Source organism: Eptatretus burgeri, chromosome 12 (genome assembly GCF_056783735.1).
Source record: "Eptatretus burgeri isolate ZD-2024b chromosome 12, Ebu_testis_v1, whole genome shotgun sequence".
Lineage (NCBI taxonomy): Eukaryota > Metazoa > Chordata > Myxini > Myxiniformes > Myxinidae > Eptatretus > Eptatretus burgeri.
The window spans coordinates 17835122-17852621 of NC_140972.1; the positions used below are offsets into that span (position 1 = coordinate 17835122).

At 44.2% G+C, this 17500-nt stretch overlaps 1 protein-coding gene and 1 long non-coding RNA gene across 3 annotated transcripts in view; one reads left to right on the forward strand and one right to left on the reverse strand.

The window, feature by feature from the left end:
- The window catches only part of LOC147015177 (uncharacterized), a 177247-nt gene that overhangs the window by 151880 nt on the left and 7867 nt on the right, over window positions 1-17500 (forward strand). For both annotated transcript variants that reach the window (XR_015050230.1, XR_015050229.1), the window contains exon 3: window positions 8895-9025. This is a non-coding gene — a long non-coding RNA (uncharacterized LOC147015177). The remainder of the gene's footprint in view (window positions 1-8894; window positions 9026-17500) is intronic.
- On the reverse strand, window positions 4812-12055 carry LOC147015183 (uncharacterized). The gene is made up of 6 exons (XM_085849734.1): window positions 11899-12055; window positions 6295-8579; window positions 5958-6178; window positions 5773-5855; window positions 5332-5496; window positions 4812-5225 (listed from the first exon to the last, which is right to left on the reverse strand). The coding sequence occupies exon 2, from the start codon at window positions 8516-8518 to the stop codon at window positions 6767-6769; it is 1752 nt and encodes a 583-aa protein (XP_085705860.1). The 5' UTR covers window positions 8519-8579; window positions 11899-12055; the 3' UTR covers window positions 4812-5225; window positions 5332-5496; window positions 5773-5855; window positions 5958-6178; window positions 6295-6766.

Below are 17500 nucleotides of genomic sequence, written 5' to 3' on the forward strand. Positions count from 1 at the left end.
GTGAAGCAAGATGAGGATTCAATGAAAGAAATGACGAAGCGAAGCGGGGAAAACAGTTCAACATAAAGCACATTTATTCGCGATGAACGGAAAGCACACATATACAATTCCACCAAAAGCACATAGAAAAGAAGAGAAACACAATGCAATTTTACACAAAAAGCAAATGTAAAAGCGAAGACACAATGCAGAGCTAATACCGACGACCGAGCACACGGCAACACTTATACAATTCTACTTCGCAGACGGCGCCGACAACACATACCCAAAACCAAGAAAAAGAACACCCTCAAGGATGAGGCGGGCCTGAGGCCGAGACCGGGTCGGGCCTACCCGTCTGGTGATGAGACGCGGAGCGGCGATGGTGCCTCAACTCCGCGGGCCTCGCGGACAGTGTCTGGTAGGGGGTGGGAAAAGGGGCCCCCTTGGTCGCACTATCTCAGCGCGGGGGGGAAACAGGAGGGGGTTGCTGATGCTCGGGGAAAGGAGGATTTCTACTCTGTCTCGAGTCCCGCGACGAGCGTCTCCACCTCGACCAGGTCGCGCCGTCGGCCTCCCTGGTGTGCAGCTCCCGGCACGACGCGAGCACCCCCTCGTCTGCCTTCGCCGCCTCTCCACAGCTCCGTCCTCTTCGCTCCGACTCCAACGCACACGACGACGACGACGACCAACAACCAACGACCAACTCTTTTCTGACGAACGCAGCCGCTTATATAAGCCCCGAGGCTTCGCCTTTGACCCCCTGCCTTCGACCTTTCACCTCGCTCCCCATTGGCCCGAGAAAAAGTGGGCGTGAATGCATTTTGATCCATGAATTTGCATATAGCGACCGCCCTCCAACGCCCTGGAGGCGGGGCCAAATCACCCCTCGCTCACCGATTGGACGGAACAAAAGTGGGCGTGTGTCGTTTTTGATCCGTTTTTGGAGCGGAAAATCCGTGGTTTTGTACACGCTGTTCGGCGCGCGCCCTGCACGAGTCCAATACCGGTACCCACAAGCGGCGCAAGAACGGTGGCGATGCGACGGTTGCGAGGTGTGACGGGAAAGGTCGTGGCTGTTGTGGTGAAGCGGCGTTGTGGTGGGTGGTTGATGTTGTGACGACTGTTGAGACGCGATTGGCGGTGGTAACAATGGCGGTTGGTCCAAAATAAAGATAGTAAAAGAAAAACGGCTATCCTGAAGAGTCGCAGCACGCATGAATGACATGTATTCCCACTAGACAACGGGTTTGGGCCTAACTACACATGTACTTACCGAGATATCTCACCTAAGGGACCTGAATGGTGGTTTGCGAATTTGGTAACCACAACAATATATATAAATATATATATATATATATATATATATATATATATATATGTATATGTATATATATATATATATATATATGTATATGTATATATATATATATATGTATATGTATATGTATATGTATATATATATCTTCTTCTTTCGGCTGCTCCCTTTCGGGGTCGCCACAGCGGATCATCCGTATGATCCGCATTGTGATTTGGCACATGTCTTACGCCGGATGCCCTTCCTGACGCAACCCTGGTCGCCTCTTACGACACAGGGATATGGTACACCTATTTTAACCGGGGTATACACCGGCCCAGTACACTGGTACTCATTTTGCCGACCTCGGAAGGATGACAAGCTGAGTCAACCCCCTGGTGTATTAATTCAGTGGCCCAATGGGGCTTGAACTCAGGACCTTTTGGATCCCAAGCCACTGCGCTAAACACTGCGCCAACACCAGGAGATTATATATATATATATATATATATATATATATATATATATATACATATATATATATATATATATATATACATATATATGGTGAATCGATTGAAAATTCACTATAAATGTGACCTTGACCTTTTGACCTCAAAACAATAGGTTTCCAGCTTGTCACTATCACTACCAGGTGGTGAAGTTTCTTGAATATCACAGTAAAATTGAGACCTGTTGGCAATTGACAGACAAACAGAGAGAACAACAGAACAGACCAGCCAATATACATCCATCCATTGGGACCATACTCTTTTGCAGAGGATTGTTTCTGCCTCAGCAGTCTCCTTGGCGAGTGGGCACAATCCTGGACTGGTCACCACTCCAACACAAGATGCCAGCAAGCTGGCACACACTTTGCCAACCTCAGTAAAATGACAGGCAAAGTCAACGCCACCTGGTATTCATTCAGCAGCTGAGTGGGATTTGAACTCAGGACCTGAGGATCCCAAGCCCACCACCCAAACCAGAAAGCTAACACCAGGCATACCCAATGGACAGTGCTTGCGAATCTTCAATTTCACAATCAACAAACAGACAGAATAACACACGTGACCAACCAATGTGATGCACTTGAAAAACCTTTGATTTCACAATTAACAAACACACAAACGGGAGAAAATGAACGAAGTTGAACAGTTTATGTTTTGTACCCCATCGATTGACCGGATCTGCATCAGGACCTCAACCAAAATTCTCAATGGTGAAGACTACCCCCAGGATTACAGAGGGATTACCCCCTCCCTCCACCATGGATTTTTTAATGCCGAAAAACCCACAAACCCTCCCCCCCCATATGCACCCCTGGGTGCAACCACCAGTTTTCAACAAATATGGAAGAGGAAGCCAAAGGAGTCAAACACAAACAGATACCAGCTTGTTCTCCTCACCTCCCTACTCAACCACCAAGTTTCATCCGAACAAATGGGGCCACAACTTGATATATCATGCTCTCCATTCCATGTTTTTTGGTCCGATCACTCAATGGTGAAGAATCGCTTTAAAAATTCCAGCATCTGGATCTGAATCTTCACCAAAATCTAACGAATTCGTCCTTGTCATACACCAAATCTGTCCATGAGGTTTCATCCGAATGTGTCCACAAATTTTTGAGATATCATGTTATATATCCTTTTTGGCCCTGTCTCTGTAAATGGTGAAGAATCACTTAAAATTCTTGTATCCAGATCCGGATCCAGATTTCACCAAAATCTAATCAATTTGTCTTTGTCACACACCCATCTTGTCCACCGAATCCATTCCAAATCTTTTGAGATATCCTGCTCACAGACAGACATACAAATGGACAGAGGTGAAAACATGTCCTCCATCCCCATTCAGTGGTGGAGGTGACAAGCTCAAACACTGATGTGTTGTCTGAACTGCACTGGTACTGAAAGTGCTGTGAGATGTGATGATACCAAATCTGAATTATAATCCCCACCAACCAACGAAGTTGGCGGGGGATATAGAAATGGGTTCCGTCCGTCCGTCCGTCACATTTCGTTTCTGGAGCTTCACTACAAATCCCCTCAAGATATATTTACGAAATTTGGTACACATGTGAAGCAAGTGGTGAACGAGTGCCTTTTGATTTCGACTTGTTGCTGGAGTTCGTCAGGGGTGTGTACTGGCCCCCACACTTTTCAGCGCTTGTATGAACTGGATTCTGGGAGCATGTCAGAGAGATCAAGCTGCGGTGCAGAGTATGAGAATGTCAAGATCTCTGACCTTGATTTCGCAGATGATGCAGTCATCTTGGCGGAGACTCAAGATATCCTTTTGGGGACCTTCGAGGTGCTGAATGAGTCTGAGCTGCTGGTATTATGGGTTCCCTGGGTCAAAACTAAGATCCAGGCTTTCAATGACATCTTGGATGCTGCTATCTTGTTTGTACCTGTTTGTGGCGAGGATGTTGAGGTCACGGAGAGATTCACTTTCCGAGGCAGTGATAGTCACGTCTCTGCTGGCTGTGAGCCAGAGGTCAATAGATGTCTGGGTCAGGCCTTTGAAGTCATGCATTCACTGGATAATGGGGTGTGACGGTGCCAGTACCTGTGCGGGAGGAAGAAAGTTCAGGTCTTCAGGTCCTTGATGCTTCCAGTCTTGCTCTATGGATGTGAGACTTGGGCTCTGACCAGGGATCTGAGATGGCAACTTAATTCTTATGGTGCTGGGTCTCTTCGCAGAATTCCTGGCTATCGCTGGTTGGATTTTGTCAATGAGGGGTTGTTGAGAGTCAAATGAGATTTGTTACCTGCAAAGTAAGTGATCATCAGCTGCAGCTGTATGGACATGTAGTTCATTTTCCTGATGCTGATCCTTCTCACCAGATTCTTTCAGTGAGGGAGTCTGAAGGACACCACACATTGCTTTCACCTCACCTGGACAATTTTTGTTCCACATGAACGAAAAATTACTGGCATAATCTCCAGTAAATATTACAAAGCAGACTGGAGTACCTCGCATTCCGTGATGGGCAGAACCCCCCCCCCCTCCATTCCCGATTAGGGTCGGGAGCTGACTGATGATTTCTGCTTGGATGTCTGGGAAAATCCACACCAACTTTTACATTTGTCATGGTTGCTAACACTAAGAGAAGAAAAAGAGGTGGGATGGAAAGGATCTCTGGTGTGAGGGTTTGGGTTTGGGGGGGGGGGTGAGGGTGTGAGGGTGAGGGAATGGGTGGGGTTCCCATCTTCCATTGTCAGGCAATTTTCACCTTATTTTCATATCTTCAGTCGTTCTTTTGTGAGAAATTAAAGTGGAATAATCACGATAATGTCCTGATTAATTTAAGGTTTTTGTTTTTCACATGTAACTCCTGAATGTGTTTTGGATTTTGCATTGTACAACACACTGGGGTGGTACCCATCACTACCGAGCCAGCGTTTCAGGACGTGTTGTGCATTGAAAAGCTTTGGAGTTATTGGCCGCATGGTGGTTACCTTTTGAGTGTTACCTAACCCCACATCCCAATATTCACCTCTTCGTAGCATTTACTCTCAAAACGGCCTCGAAGACCAACATGCGTTCACGTAAAATCTTGCCCACATTCTAACGTGAGTCCACCCAAAATTTGGGGTCTCTGGGTGCTTCGGTTTGTGAGTGAAAGAACAACAAACAAATGAACAAACACTTGAAATTTTTCAAAGATTTGTAATCCCCTCGGAGCCATTTTCATCACCATGTTTTGTACATCATATGATTTGAAAGGAGAAGAGATTTTAGGTTCACTTTATTCACAGAAATTAAAAATAACAAAATTCACAATCAAAAAAGTCATCAAGGGAGAACTCGTACGCTGGGTCTCAGCTGAAGGTTGCGAGAACTCGTACGCTGGGTCTCAGCTGAAGGTTGTTAGAACTCGTACGCTGGGTCTCAGCTGAAGGTTGCTCGAACTCGTACGCTGGGTCTCAGCTGAAGGTTGCTGGGAGAAAAAAAACCAGTGAAAGACAATGGAGTGCAAATGAGTTTGTACAGTGATGAAGTCACGCACGATGTGAGTAAATCAGGTCTCTGCAAGGTTTGAGTACCTGTACTTCCAGAGACGGATGTTCATTTTTTTTTCATCTTGGATCAGCCGTCTGTAAGAGTCTGATGTTTCGTCTTACATTCCTGGAGCTTGTACGACGGAGTGATGATGGATCCACTGCCAAAGATCACATCTTCTCCAGTGGCTGTGACTGAAACTTCTTCCTCTGCACACACATCAACAAAAGGAAGTCAAAATCCCTCAATAGCATTGTCATCGTCATCTCCATCATTATCATTATCATACCTTCCATCACAATCCTGGAAATATGATATCCCATCAATTGCTTCTGCATCTCAGTTAAATTCTCTTCTTTCTTTTGCCTTCAATTTCACATCTTTATTTTCTTCATCACAAATTCCCACTGGATTTTTCAAACAATTAATTTTAATGATCATCCACGTGCACGTCATGACTTTGATACGGACACATTAACACTTACGCCAGACTTCGACCAACTGAAAGATTTGTTTGCTGCTCGTCTGGATTCGAGTTCAGCAAAATATTTGTTTGTCCTCAACACTTCTGAGGAACAGACAAAATGGGACGTGATGCAGGTGAAGAACATGTGGTTCAGACAAAGTTTGGAATAATTTCTGATGTAGGACAAGAGTCTGAGTAACTTACGTTCCACCCGGTGGGATGGTTTCAGGTGAGCAGGAAGGAGCACCTCTTCTGAGGGTGAATCAGGTGATCTCATTCAATCGAAGGGAGTTAAAGTTCTTGTTTTATATTCTGCATGGGGATGACCATGTCAAGAAGTTTCCTTCCCACCAAAAATTATAATTACAATTATCTCCACAATTAAGGATATTCTTTTTCATCGAAGGAAGTATGAACAGCAATGTCTGTGAAAGACAAAGTTCCAAAATTAATTTCAATTTAATGTTTTGATCTTGTGGTTGGTTGTGTTTGCACCCAGTGTGTTCACCCCACCTGTCAAAAGACAATTAAAAGTGCTTACCTGTTGAAGGTCTTGCAGAGCATATCGCTTCTATTGTTGCTGTCCGTCATCACGGTGAGGTTTCCGTTCAGGAAGAAGACAATGAACAATGGAAGTCGGTGTGGAATTCCTTTTCCTCAACAATAAGAACCCACCATGATTTTCTGCAGCTTTGGTAACTTCACGATAAAAGTTCAGGTTCCTGTTCTTATTAAATGCAAAATATCCATCAGGAGTGAAATCCTGTCCTTGTCTGTACTTTCAAAAAAGGTTTCGGTTACGGATCCGATGGGATATCGGGTACAATCACTTGTTTGGAAGAGATCATGAGTTGAAGGAAATTGTTTTCAACAGAATATACTCTGTGTTTCTTTTAAAGTGTGCAGCATGAGGAGACTGTATTCTGTGAGATGGGACATGAGGAGGGATGGTCGTGATCTTTGGAGATGAGGAGGGATGGTTCGTGATCGTTGGAGATGAGGAGGGATGGTTGTCATCTATGGAGATGAGGTTTACCCTTACGCTCCTTCAGGTGGATGACTTTGTCTCCTTTAATGGTGTATCGCCCGTTTGGGTCACTTTCTCTCTTTTTCTCAAGATCACTCAGCAGTAACTCTTGTTTTTCTCTTTGGAGCTGAGTGTAGTCTGGAGTGATGAAAATGTTTCTTGGCCAGAGAGAGGGATCCTTCAAATTCCGTATCTTTTTATTATTATTCGTAAGAACCTGATTCCTGTCAGACTCGCATCTGAAAACAACTTTCAGGGGTCTGATGCTGTTCTCAACATAGCGTCCGAAGCGGAAAGTCTGTGCAGGCTCGATGTCCAGGTTCATGGCTTTTATTAATGTTGCCACCGCCTCCTCATCATGTACACCTTTTCCCTCCTTCACTCCAAAGAACACGAGGTTGTTTTTGCGCCTTTCAATTTCCGCTTGTTCACCCTTGAGAAACTCAGACTGAGAAGAATGGTCGGTCTCCCGTTTGGGCGGCAGCCGGTGAACATCGTGCTGGTTCTGCTGATGAAACTTGCCTTCACGTTGAGGCTTCGGTTGTTTTTGGAGGACAACACTGTACAATGGTTGCTGCCACAGCCCCTCATCACTATTCACCATGTGAGGTTGCCGCTTTGACGTGACATGTGTGTCAATATTCACCATGTGAGGCTTCGGGTCAGTCGGCGGCGGCAAATCAACATAGTCCTGTTTGTGCTGTTGTTGCTCCAGCCCGTCATCACTGTGAGGCTTTGGGTCAGTCGGCTCAACATTGTCCTGTTTCTGCTGCTGCTGCTGCAGCCCATCATTAGTTCCAAGCACTTGTTCCTCGTTTTTCTCAGCAAGCTTTCCTGCATTTTGTACTTTTGTCTCTCTTTCCAAGACCTCCTTCTCCCTAAACTCCACATTACTTTTTCTGTCCCTCATCTCTCGTTCTCTGACCATCAACATGAACTCTTTCAGTTTCCATTTAAGTTCACATTGCTTTTGTTCTTCCTTGTGCTCTCTCTCTCTAAGACGAGTCTCTTCGTCCAATTTAAGCAGCCTGTACTCTCCATCTTTAAGCTCCTTTCCTTGTTGGTGCATACGAAGCTGCCGTTTCTTTATCTTCTCATCTTTCCCATTCATGAATGAGTCAAACACACCTTGTCGCTCCATCTCCTGTTCTTTACTTATCTGCAGGTATCGTTCCTGCTGCTGCACTCGTTTCTTCCAGTTATCAATCTCGAACATTCTGCGTTGTACAAAAAGCATTTTCTGATGAAGTTCTTCATTTTTGCGTTTTTCCCACATTCGGACTCGGAATCGCTCTTTTGCTCGTGTGGATTCTTCTTTCCTTCTCATCCTGAGCTTTTCTTCATATTTCCTCTGCTCTTGTTCATTTTCCCTCTCCTGTTCATTCATTTTTCTCTGCTCTTCTTTATTTTTCTGCCTCTGCTGTTCCTCCTCTCCTTTCTTCCGCTCCTCTTCCTCCTTTAGCCATAATTCTTTTTCCAATTTCCGTTGCACGTCCTTTTCCATCAACTCATGTTCCATTTCCTGCACAAACTTCTCTCTTTGTAAGAGATTTCTTTCGGTTTTGACCAAACGAGCCTCATATTCCTGAAGCTTTTGTTTCTCCTTTTGATTTTCCTCTTCCGCTTCTTTGTCAACAATGTTCTGTTTTGCGATTATCTCAATTTTTTCAGTAATTGCCAGAACCTCCTTTCCCTCTGCTTTCTGAATATCAAGGTGTTCGGTTTCCTGAACCTCCATTACCAATGGTGGATCGTCTTTCGATTCATTTTTCCGTTTCACTTGATGTCGACATCTTAAACTGCAACAAAACAAACAAACAAACATTCTCAGTTCAAGCTCTAATGAAGTATTACATCACATGTAAAGTATTGAACACATGGTTTTGTAAAACATAGATAAACATGTTCCACGAGTGTTACAATTCTGGAGGATACGGAATATGGAACACGCAGGTGTAACTTAAACAATGTCTGAAGGAACGATGTAGAACGATGAATCACACTTAATTATGTGAAGAATCTCATGTAATGGTGGAGCATGTTTTGAACTTTTGCATTTGTTTTGCGAAAGAAGGAAATTGTGCCTTTTTTGTAAATTATGTCTGACTTTGCAGGAATTCCATTGGTAACATTTTTCATGGAGTAATTTGGTGCCATCTTGGATTGTAAAATCGCCGTTTCAGAAGTTTTTTTTGGCCGAAAACTTTAATCAACAAACTATTCCTTGGAAATCAACACTAAGTCGGTGAGTTTTAGTTTATATTCACAAGAAATGTTGAATGAATAACCTGAAGGATCTTCCTTCAGACATCATTGCCACTTTGTGTGAACATAAAATGCAGTCAGAGGTTTCAACTTGTGTCACATGCTGGGACATCATTCATGTCATCACGTACTGTTTATAAAAAATAAAATTACTTCACTTGTACATCAGGCGAAGATAATGGTAAATGTACTTTTTAGAATATTCACCATGGATCAAATTAACAAACAAAGAGCTGGAAGAAAAACTGTCACTCAGTAAATATAAAGAGTTATGAGGAATCTGTTTGTTAAAATTTAACAAAATACGGAGGCCAATAAGGAACAAGCATTTGGTGAATTTGGGAAATGTACTGTCTGGTCATCCTTCATTATTTCAGCTCGATTGTTATTACAAAAACAAAAATCTCGTTCTTTCACTTGCATCATCATCAACTTCTCATGTTTCACATTGTGTTATGGGATACATGATGTCATCTCCCAAAGAGCTCGCTCGGGTAAAACCGAGTCACCTGGATAAAACAAAGTCACCTGGATAGAGATGAAAGAAGAAGCAAGCTTGCTGTTGCTTCACAAGACACAACTTTACTGACAAAGAGGACAACCCAGTGCTTCAGAATCTATTAAGCAGACTCGTTTGAGCAGTACACTCTTTGTCAAATTAAAATGTTTATTTTGTCAACCAACCACAGGTGAGGAAGAGCCAAAAATACATGAAATCCTCCAGAAGGGCCAATTCCTGGTAACATGGGACAAAACAATCCAAGAAATTGCAAACAGCAGTGGATATGATGCCTGGAAAGTTAGGCTTGCCGACGTGATGTCTGCTGGAGATTTACTGTCTCGTGACATTCTGTACCACCACACCTCCTGCTTCACAAAAACTGCCTCCAGTGAGTGTTGCATTTATTGCCACAGACCGAGAGTTCTTCAGTGTTCTTAAAGACCACATCGATGAGGGGCAGTCTATCGACTTTGCTGAACTGCAGAAGTGCAGATTTTTCATGAATTACAAAACAGACTTTGCTGAAACTTTCACAGGTTTTTATATCCTCTTGGAGGATCTCGAAGTCTTACTCACGTTGTTGTTCTTGTGGACTTTTTTGATTCACAACCTACAGTTTTCATCGAAACTTCCTGAAACTTGGCGTATACATGTAAAAATACCCTGCGCAGACAGAAACCATCTCCGATTTTGAAATATCCTCCTAGACAAAAAAGTTATGACGTCAAAATATCTCCGCTAATGGAAATCGCCTAAAAAATATCTCCGAAACCAGGCAAGCTTTTTGAATTCTGTTTGTGGGAATCGAACAGGACATTAGCAGAGATGAATAAACGCATATATGATGCATCACTATGAGGTCGAAACAATTTTTATGACGTCATTCCTATTTTTTGACTTTTTTGTTTCATTTGTTTCACAGCTGACAGTTTTCATCGAAACTTCCTGAAACTTGGCGTATATATGTAAAAATACCCTGCGCAGACAGTAACCATATCCGATTTTGAAAATTCCTCCTTGAAAAAAAGTGATGACGTCAAAATATCTCCGCGAATGGAAATCGCCTAAACAATAATCTCAAACCAGGCAAGCTTTTTGAATTCTGTTTGCGGGAATCGAACAGGGCATTAGCAGAGATGAATTACCACACACACACGATAATCACTATGACGTCATATCATATTTTATGACGTCATTCCTATTTTTTGACTTTTTGTTTCACAACCCAGAGTTTTCATCGGATCTTCGTGAAACTTGCCATGTATATGCAGAAAGCCCACGTGCAGGCAGTAACCATCTCCGATTTTGGAAATTCTTCTGAGAAAAAAAGTTGACGTCATAATATCGCCGCTAATGGAAATCGCTTCAACCATTATCTCCAAAACTAGGCAAGTTGTTTGAATTTTGTTTGCACGAATCAAGCCGGGCATTAGCACAGATAATTTTTCGCAAACCTCATACATCACAATGACGTCATATTCGTTTTTATGACGTCATCATAAAGAGGACGAGGATCTTAGCTCATTCGAGCTTGTTTGATACACAGGTCACTGAATACACAACTATAATTACAAACAGTTTCCCACAGTGAAGACTTACCAAAGTTATACCCCACCTGTAAATGACCAATGAGGTATTTACACCAAATCTAACTTTGATTAATACAGCAAAAGTGGGTTTGTTCATCACAGCCATTTTGAAATCCAAGATGGTCACCATCCATAACATTGAGAAAATTAAAATTGTGTGTTTTTAACTTCTTGGCATGACAAATGTGGGTATTGCCACCAAAACAGACTTCATGTGACTTTCACAGCCCGAGTTAATCGGAAATTTGGTGGAACATTGCGGCCATTTTGAAATCTAAGATGGCCCCAGAACATTGGATCTCTCTCCATCGAGTGCAGCCTGCAGCTGCTGGTTGCATCATTGCTTGGGACGCGGCAATGCTGCTGATTCAGTGTCCCCCTTACCAGTACACTGGGGCTCATTTTGCCGACCTCGGAACGATGATAGGCTGAGTCAACCTCCTGGTGTATTTTTTTTTTAATTTAGTGGCCAACAGGGCTTGAACTCAGGACCCGAGGATCCCAAGCCACCACCCGAACCACTAAGCCAACACCAGGCTAAGAACATTGGATGAGAAACAATGTTACCAATGGATTCGGGACACCTTGCCATCTTCTCCAGCAATTAAAAAACATATTCCATATTACGCAAAAAAATTCTCGTTCTTATAATCCAACATCACATCGCACACAATAAACTCGCTTCAAATATCTGAGCGATCTTGTTCCCTCGTGGATGAAGACTTGATAAATATTGATGAATAAGTCACTTGAGTTCTTTACCAGTGAATGCAAAGCTTTCTTTTGGAGCTCCCCTTCTTGGTGAACCAACGTGACGGATCAAATGTGATTATAATATAAAACACAAGGAAGGAAATCACGACAAACGTGACGTCGCGAACCACAGATATCCCTCCGTCCTCAACAGCATCATTCTGGATAACCTATGGAGATAGACAAGGGCAGGGGAAGGAGGAATGTTGATTTCATTTAAAATTCAACGAAACAATGTTTTTACAATTATTTTACAAAACCCACAAGTTAATGACAAAATAAGAACATGATGTTGAAATGTTTGAGAATACAAACACAATAGCTCATGGAATGTCCGAGAGGTTATCGTTTGTACGACGCTTGGCGAGTGCAGGTCTGCACGAGGATTTGGGAAGTAATTTGTGAGTTTGGGAAGTAAAACCTTGAAGATTCCTCCATCAACACGAACATGAAGGAGCACTTGGCTTGAAGGTGCAAATTCCAAGTTTGCTTGGTGGGGAAAGTGAAGTTGCAGTTTCCAACCAAAGAAAAACTCTCTTGTTTCTCAACGCATCATCAGGGTAAAGAGGAATCACAACGACGATATTATAAAGGGCAGAAAAGGAAGATTAAATATGGGATTTCAACTGTGTTACCACCACTCAACGACCTACTCTTTTTTTTTTCAAGGTGACTCTTGGAATCTTTGATTTATATTTTGAAAAAGTACTGTTTGGCAAGATAGCCGACTTAATAGGATTTAAAAGTAGCAAGTCAGTGGGACCTGATGTGATACCAGTGGAAGTTTTCACCTGCCTTTGGTGACGATTGGGTTCAGGTGTTGAATAAACTAATGAACTGGGTGATGATGAGAGAGGAGATTCCAAGCGCACAGAGGCAAAGCATTCTGGGACCATTATTTAATTTTCCACTCACCAGATGTGTCTATTTTAGATTGGAAAATACCACCTGTCGCTTCGCTGATGGGAATACAATGAGTCAGGACAAAAATAGGGGGAGAGGGAGGAGGGGGAAAGATCAGGGATGGGGGAAGGGAAGGCAGGGTGAGGGGAGGGAAGGGAAGGCACACGTGCAGTGGAGCATAAATTATGATTCATACTGTCTCAGCAAAATGATTTTCCATTTTTTACTGATGAAACGAGAAATACCGCCTGGAGACAAACACCACCCGGACATGTCCAGAGATAAACACTGACCGGACGTGTCCGGAGGCAAACCCTGGAGCCTGAGGCCTGGAGCCAAGCCGTCCGGAGATAAACACCTCCCGGGAAAGTCTGGAGACAAACACAGCCTGGACAAAACCACCTGTCCAGACATATATGGAGAAAAGTAACATTCAGACACGTCCAGAGATAACCACCGTCCGGATACAACTGACATCCAGAGAGGAAGAAATGGAGAGGGGAGAGAGAGAGAGGGGGGGACAGTGAGACAGGGGTGTGGGAGGAGGGTGCTAACGTGTATAAGGAGGGGGAGGAGCATGGATGGGAGAGAGAGAGAGGGAGACAGAGAGAGAGAGACAGAGACAGAGACAGAGACAGAGACAGAGACAGAGACAGAGACAGAGACAGAGACAGAGAGAGATATGGTAGTCAGCAGAGAGAATAAATTGTGCTTTGAGAAACACACACACACACACACACACATCCTCACTCACACACAAACTCCCCATTTTAAATCCTCCGTACAGACTTGATTTACCAAATGACAAAGAACGTGACTCATTTACCATTGTGTTGTGTACTTTCCACGAATACAATACATTGTTATTTCTCACAATTCCCCCTTACCTGCTGTGATTGACGGGACGTTCCACTCCCGAGGATGGTGAGCACGAACAGCGCAATGGGAAACAACATGGCTGGTGCACGGCGATCCACGAACTGAAGATTTAATGACACCGCTCTGTCTTTAGAGTTCCTTATTGTTGGAATTGTCATTGTGATGTCACAATGGACTGCAGCCACACCCCCTTTCCCTCGTTCACATAGCTTTTCAACGCTCAGAACACCTCAACTCTATTATCTATCCTTTGATAATCCACAAAATATTTATAATGTGTCTGTTTCCGATTTGTGATTTATAAAGAAGGTACTTTTGCAATAAAAGTCAAAGTTTTCTTCATCTTCAAACTTAGCCGTGACGTCACACCCAGAAGTACTCCTTGAGATCCGTTTCACATTGAATATGGGTTACATTGTGGTACGATTTAACTCAAACGGAGTAGAATTTTAGATTTTTCACCAAAATACCGAGTCGATGAATCCTTGGTGCTTGTACAGCACATAATACAAACCAAGATGGTGTCATGCTCCACCAATGGTGGAAACACCCAAACTACACCAAATAGAAACAAAGAGGTTTGTCGGAAGTACCCAAGTGTAGATCGGGCATAAAAATGTTCACATATGTGCTCAGAACATGTTATCGAGAAATGTTATAAATCAACAGAAATGGCGAGACCTTGTGGTTATCCACCACAAATGAGAGAGGATGTCATCTCCACTATTAGGTGGAAGAAACAGCCGTCGCTCAAAACTCGAACACCATCTCTACCAAACTACCAGCACATGTACACAGATCACTACTCCCCCTACAACATCACCCACAATCCTCCATCAAGCATCGCCCCCACTCCACCTCACAACACCCCAAACAACCCCCTTCTCTCCACCATCCCCTTACAATCCCCCATCAACCATCACTCCCACAATACCTATGACTCTCCCCCTCCCCTCCAATGGGGTGGGACATCGACACAACAAGGACACTTCCATGACAGTGGGACATGACAAGGCACGACCTCAGACACAAATGGTGTCCCAAGAAATTTTAAAACGGGACGTTCCTGTGACGTACATGAGACCTGGTGATACTGTGGTGGTGGGACAAAGCAGTCGTCACCCATTTTGTCAATGGTGTTCGTGCCTATGCTTGTGCTGTGTGCATGCCGTGTCCGTGTCCGTGTCCGTGCCTGTGTCCATGCTGTCTCCGTGTCCGTGCCTGTGTCCATGTTGTCTCCGTGTCCGTGCCTGTGCTGTGTCCGTGTCCATGCTTGTGCCATGTCCATGCCTGTGCTGCGTCCATGTCCATGTCCATGTCGGTGCCATGTCCATGCTTGTGCTGTGTCCATGTCCATGTCTGTGCCATGTCCATGCCTGTGCTGTGTCCGTGTCCATGTCTGTGCCATGTCCATGCCTGTGCTGTCTCTGTGCTATGTCCATGCCTGTGCTGTGTCTGTGCCATGTCCATGCCTGTGCTGTGTCCGTGTGCATGTCCATGCTTGTGCCATGTCCATGCCTGTGCCGTGTCCATGTCCATGTCCATGCCTATGCTGTGTGCATGCCTGTGCCGTGTCCATGTCCGTGCCGAAACACATTAAACTGATTTAACAATGAAAACAAAATCCCTTATAAACCGTCAACTGAAAAACATAACCCATCAATGTGGAGTGAACACGTGACCGGCCGGCGTTTCCATCGTTACCAACACTTCCATTGTCTCCATCTTTGTTTGATTCCCTCACATCAGGCTCGAAACGATTCGGCTCCACAATTCCCCGCAAATCGTTTACATTACTGATTTTATATTTTATAGTTTATTCCAAATTCACCTGATCAGTTCAACACATCAAGAACCTTCAGAGTTGCTGATGATTGTGGAATCAGTGTTGGAATCAGAGCTCGAAATACCCTGTTTTTTTTTTTTTTTTTTTTTTTTTTTGTATACCTTGGTCGAGGCTCGTATGAGAGCGAACACACAACTCACAGCAAGGAGGCATGAGACAAGAGGGGCAGGAGTGGAAGGGACAAAACAGTGGGGAACAGACACATTAGGTGAACTGTGGAAGGGAGAGGGATGGGGATGGGACGGGGAACATGGCGAAGAGAAGATGGACATTTCAGGGACTTTCAGGAAGGAAAGCAGGAGAATTGAAGGAAGTGGGCTTGGGTGGATTATCGGGGGTAGAAAAGATCGAGGATTTGGATGGGGGAAGATAAGAGGTGGTGGTGAACAGCTGTTTTGAAAGCCTGGAGGGAAGATTGGGAAAGAATAGAGTGAGGAAGTTTATTCCAAAGGCGGGAAAAAAGAGGAATGAAAGAGTGAAGATGAGCAGTGATTCGTGATTTTGGTAGTTTTACCAGAAGGGGGTTGTTGGCGGACCTTGAGCGCCCTGTGGAAATGTGGTGGGGACAAATCGCAGAGAGAGCAGGGGGGCAAGGCTGGAGAGGAGTCGGTAGAAGACAGAAAGACCACCGACCAACCTGCGGTGATTGAGTGAGAGGCCCAAAGACTCAGCTTCATTGCGGGAGATGCCGATGATCTTAAATGCCCTGGTTTCGACAGCGTGAAGCCGAGAAAGGTGGGAGGCAGGAGCACCAGCCCAGAGGGGAGAGCTGTACTCCATCAGGCTACGGACAAAAGCTTTGTAAGTGGTCAGGAGCTCAAGAGGGCCGAGGAAGGACTTTGCACGACGGAGGATTCCCAGTCGGCGACTGGCTTTTGAGGCGAGGTTGGAAATGTGACTTTCCCAGGAAAGGTCATGGCAGATAGTGAGACCCAGAAGCTTGAAAGAAAAGACTTCTTCCAGAGGATTGTTGAGAAAGTGGATGGGGGGGTTTTGTAAACGGTCCTTTCGAAGAGACATAGTGAGAGTGTGAGATTTGTCTGGATTGAAAGACATGTTCAACGTGTTGGACCAGTTTGTGATTTTATCCAGATCTGCAGTGAGCGAAGAAGCTGCTGCTTGCCGGTCTGAGGGATGACAGATGGTACGGCAGAGGGTGGAGTCGTCGGCAAAGAGAAATAGAGGATTTTCCAGAGAGTCCGAGAGATCATTGATGAAAACCAGAAAAAGAACAGGGCCCAGAACGCTACCTTGAGGAACTCCAGCCTGCACAGGAAGAGGGGATGAAAGAACTCCATTTAGGGCCACACGTTGACTGCGACAGGAGAGGAAGTCTGCGAGCCATGAGTGGAGATGGCCTTGAATACCATGGGAAGAGAGTTTGGTGAGTAGTGCAGGGTGCCAGACTGTGTCAAAAGCACGTGATATGTCCAGGGATACGGCTCGGATTTCCTGTCTGGCATTGAGGACCTCCATCCATTGATGGGAGAGCAGAAGCAGCATATCCAGGGTAGAGTGACCTGGTCTGAAACCAAATTGATGATTGGAAATCAAGCCATTGGAGAAGAGGAAGGATTTCATATCTGAGGCGATGATGGATTCCATCACCTTGCTGATGATTGGGAGAAGGCTGATTGGTCTGTAGTTACAGGGATCTGTTTTTGCACCTTTTTTATGCAGGGCAGTGATGTTAGCAGATTTCCAAGCAGATGGCAGCCTACATTTTGATCAAGTTTCCAAACAAAGATAAACTCTCTTGTTCCTCATTACAACAAGGACATCAAGGACAGACAAGGAAGATTAAATATGGGATTTGAACTGGACAACTCAAACACCTTGAGGAGCTTTCAATCTTGTTTTGGAGGAATTTAAATAAACAAATTATAAAAACAACGTTACATTATCCACGTTTCAAGATGATGAAGTTACTTGTGATATTATAAAAAGTAAAGTGGGCTATTTCTCACAATCCCCCCATACCTG